This window comes from Pelecanus crispus, chromosome 1, assembly GCF_030463565.1.
Source record: "Pelecanus crispus isolate bPelCri1 chromosome 1, bPelCri1.pri, whole genome shotgun sequence".
NCBI lineage: Eukaryota > Metazoa > Chordata > Aves > Pelecaniformes > Pelecanidae > Pelecanus > Pelecanus crispus.
Window position 1 is genome coordinate 18,080,587 of NC_134643.1, and position 3,460 is coordinate 18,084,046.

A 3,460-nucleotide genomic window follows, 5' to 3' on the forward strand; every position below is an offset into this window, starting at 1 on the left:
GAAAAGTCTCGGAAAAGCAGCAGAATTAGCAACATCTTGCACATGAAAGCAAGTCCTAAAGCAGGCAAAGCAGCAGCCGGGGAAGGTAGCGACCCAGCCCCAACATCCCCGCCTTGTCTGTCCATCCACCTCGGCACAAGGTGGGAGGCAGCAGGCAGCTCCGTGCCGGCACCCTCAGCCTGCTCGATGGCTCAGCCATCAGGAGCGACGAGGAGGAACAGTGCTTGGAACCATCCCGGGCATCTGCCTGCCTGCCAGGCTTGCTCTTTAAAACAGGCTGTCAAGCACAGATAGCTGTTGAATCAATACGGACTTTATTCTACAGCCCGTGCCTGGTAGCTGTCAACGCTCCTTCTGCTGGCACGGGGTGGGCTGTGCCGCTGTACAGCAGGACAGATCTGGGCTACAAGGGAGAGGATACCAGCGCTGAGTCCTCAGTGCCCGTCTTGGATGACTGTGAGAAAGCAGCCAAACAGGAAGACCTCAGAGACACTGTCTCTGTGTTGCCATTGCCAGTCTCCCCTGCCAGCGCCAAACATGCATGTTTGCCAAGCACAGAGGAGAGTTTGGATATACTGCAGTCGGTCAGTCCTTCGGATGAGATGTGAAAGCAGAGGCCTCCTCCACCAGCCCCGCAGAACCCGTCGGACATCCCGAACAGACTATGAAAATCAGCCGACATCCAGATCACCGTCTCCCCTTCCACCAGACAGCTTCTCATGCCCATCCCAAGGCTGTAAATTGCTGTGGATAATAGCTGTGAGGTTTATCCGGACCGCGGCTGCCTACCGGTGCTTGTGCGGAGGGTCCGGTGCTCGATGGTCCTGTTGGAGAGGCGGCGTCTGGCTACTTGGAGCTTGTGTACTTGGTGACGGCCTTGGTGCCCTCCGAGACGGCGTGCTTGGCCAGCTCTCCCGGGAGCAGCAGGCGCACGGCCGTCTGAATCTCCCGGGAGGTGATGGTGGAGCGCTTGTTGTAATGGGCCAGGCGGGAGGCTTCTCCAGCGATGCGCTCAAAGATGTCGTTGACGAAGGAGTTCATGATGCCCATGGCCTTGGAGGAGATGCCGGTGTCGGGGTGGACCTGCTTCAGCACCTTGTAGACGTAGATGGAGTAGCTTTCTTTCCTGCTCTTGTGTCGCTTCTTATCGCCCTTCTTCTGGGTCTTTGTCACAGCTTTCTTGGAGCCCTTTTTGGGGGCAGAAGTGGACTTCGCTGGCTCGGGCATCCTGAGAGCTCTTTCTCTGGGTCTTGGAGCTGCTTGGAAAGAACACCAAAAAATCAGGTTCTTTTTTATTCTTCTACAGTTTAGTTTTACTGAAAGATGAGAGAGTCTGAGTCACAGACAAGCGGCATCCCTGAATCTGAGACAAACACCCTCGCGCAAGCACTTTTGAACTGCCAGTGAGAACTGCTCTGGTTTGTGTCTTTTTGTTGTTTTCTGACTAAATCCCCGTAACACCGGCCTTGTAAACATCGCTGAACCTAGCTGGTTCTAGCAGGCCTAGCTGGCATCTACTTACTAAATATGGGCTGGGGGTGAACATATTTCCAAGAAGAACATTACAGTTCCAAAGAAAACATTAACTGCAGCATGGATTAAATTAAATCTTTCTGGAATGGGCTGGAGACTGTTGCAAGCTGGTGACTGAAGCCACCTTTATGAGAGACTGGTAAAAATGATTTGATATGGTTATTACAATCTCCAATAGACCCTTTGGTTTTCTGCATGTAGGTAAAAGTTTATTTTGAGAGTGCTTGCATTTCTGTGGCTACTGCTTTACACCATGTATTCCAGTGGAACATAAAAATTATACAGTTTTAAGCTAGTTAGCTGAGCTACTGGAATCTCTCCATATTCACATTAGCTAGCAAAAATACCAGAGTAGAAAAGCTCAGAGGAGGTGGCAGGCATCACCTGACAGAGAAACAGTAATGTGGACAGAAGGCAAAAATCAAAGTGCTTTTGGGCTACGTGTCAATGGAGAGAAGCTACATGGACTGAAACTGTTTCCTGCTATTTGGTGCCTTTTGCTTTCAGGAGAGCAGACCTCCACTGGGCCATTTACATCAAAGATGCCTGATCCTCTCTCCGAGTTTCTCTTCATTAGGCCCCAACCTGCAGAGCCCCAACCTGCAGAGCCCCAACCTGCAGCTGACTGCTGTCATCCAGAAGCGCCGTAACAGAAAGATAGTATGTAAACCTGTCATAAACCTGGGTGCTTCCCCTACACGACGAATTTACCTGTTTTACTACGTGCATCAACAGAATAACTCTGTTGTAACTGTAAACAGTTTTGTGTTTCAGAGGACACTTTGAGGGCTCCCTTGAAAGGCAAGGCTTCTCCAGGCTTTGCTGGAGGATCAGCTTCCAGCATCACCCCAGGGCTTGGGCTTTTACTGCTCTGTGCCTCCTTTGAAGATGACCTATGAATTACAGTCTGTTGGCCAAGAGAGACTAGAAGAGGAAAAAGAGCTTCAGGGCTGATGGCACATGGGAAAATGGATAGAAGTAAACAGAAGAGAGAAATCTTGGATGCAACATATGGTCTGCACACACAGAGCATCAGAGAGCGACCTAAATGGTGCCTGTGCCAAAGCGATGGCTGCATGCTCAGCCCTGCCTCTCCTCCTTCAGAAGGAATGAGATGCCACCCTCCATCCTGCCCTGGTTTCTCCACTATTGTCCGCATCTGCAGTCAAAGACAGACACAGCAGCTGTCTTGCAACCAAGTCTTTAAAAAGTTCCTGATTGCTCCTTGTGGGAACAGATGACTTCCATGCCGTGGCTGGACTTACATGCCCATGTCTCGGTGGATACCAGCTCCTGCTTCCAGACTGTGTGAGAAACCTCCACAGCTCCAAACCCTTGGTACGTGAGATGCTGCTTTCCACCTGCACCAAGCACCCAGGCTGCTGCCGGCTGCTTTACCCTACAAGGCACCAAGGCTGGGCTCCAGCAGCTTCATGGCCTGGCAGGTGATGGGCAAAGGGCAACACCGAGCATTTCAAGTGGGGGTATGCCCAGCTGCAAGGGCAGGCTGGCACTGCTCAGGATGCTAGGGAGCGGGGAGGCAACGTCTCCACCACAGCCCTCCAAAATGCTTGCCTGGCTAGAAGCGAAAGTTGGCACCAATGTCCTCAGCATTCAGTTTTTGCTCAAGCAAAGCAATTTCTTCCTTGCTATTAACGGGAGTTTTGCCTTTGTGAGGCCCAAGAGACCTGTTCAACTTGCCTTTGCTTCATCTTGCAAAAAGAAGTATTTTATCACTCCAAAATGGGATACTGTCTAACTAGGTGGAAAAGGCCAGCATACAGGAAAACTTCATGTAACAGGCTGCAAGCGCACCACTAACTCCTCCCTGCACCAGTACCTCAAACTGCTCGTGACTAAAGCATACAAATATTAAAACCAAAACCACCAAAACTGGGTAAATATGTACAAATCCCTCTCAAATCCC

At 50.8% G+C, this 3,460-nt stretch overlaps 1 protein-coding gene across 1 annotated transcript; it reads right to left on the bottom strand.

Annotated features, from left to right (window-relative positions):
- Nucleotides 1–846: 846 nt before the first annotated feature.
- On the bottom strand, nt 847–1,227 carry LOC104032490 (histone H2B 5). Its single transcript, XM_009484860.2, has one exon. It carries the CDS (start codon nt 1,225–1,227, stop codon nt 847–849), a length of 381 nt encoding a protein of 126 aa, XP_009483135.1.
- Nucleotides 1,228–3,460: the final 2,233 nt, after the last annotated feature.

What these genes read in the sequence shown, in the direction of transcription:
- LOC104032490 (XM_009484860.2), bottom strand. Translation starts at nt 1,227, where the DNA reads ATGCCCGAGCCAGCGAAGTCCACTTCTGCCCCCAAAAAGGGCTCCAAG.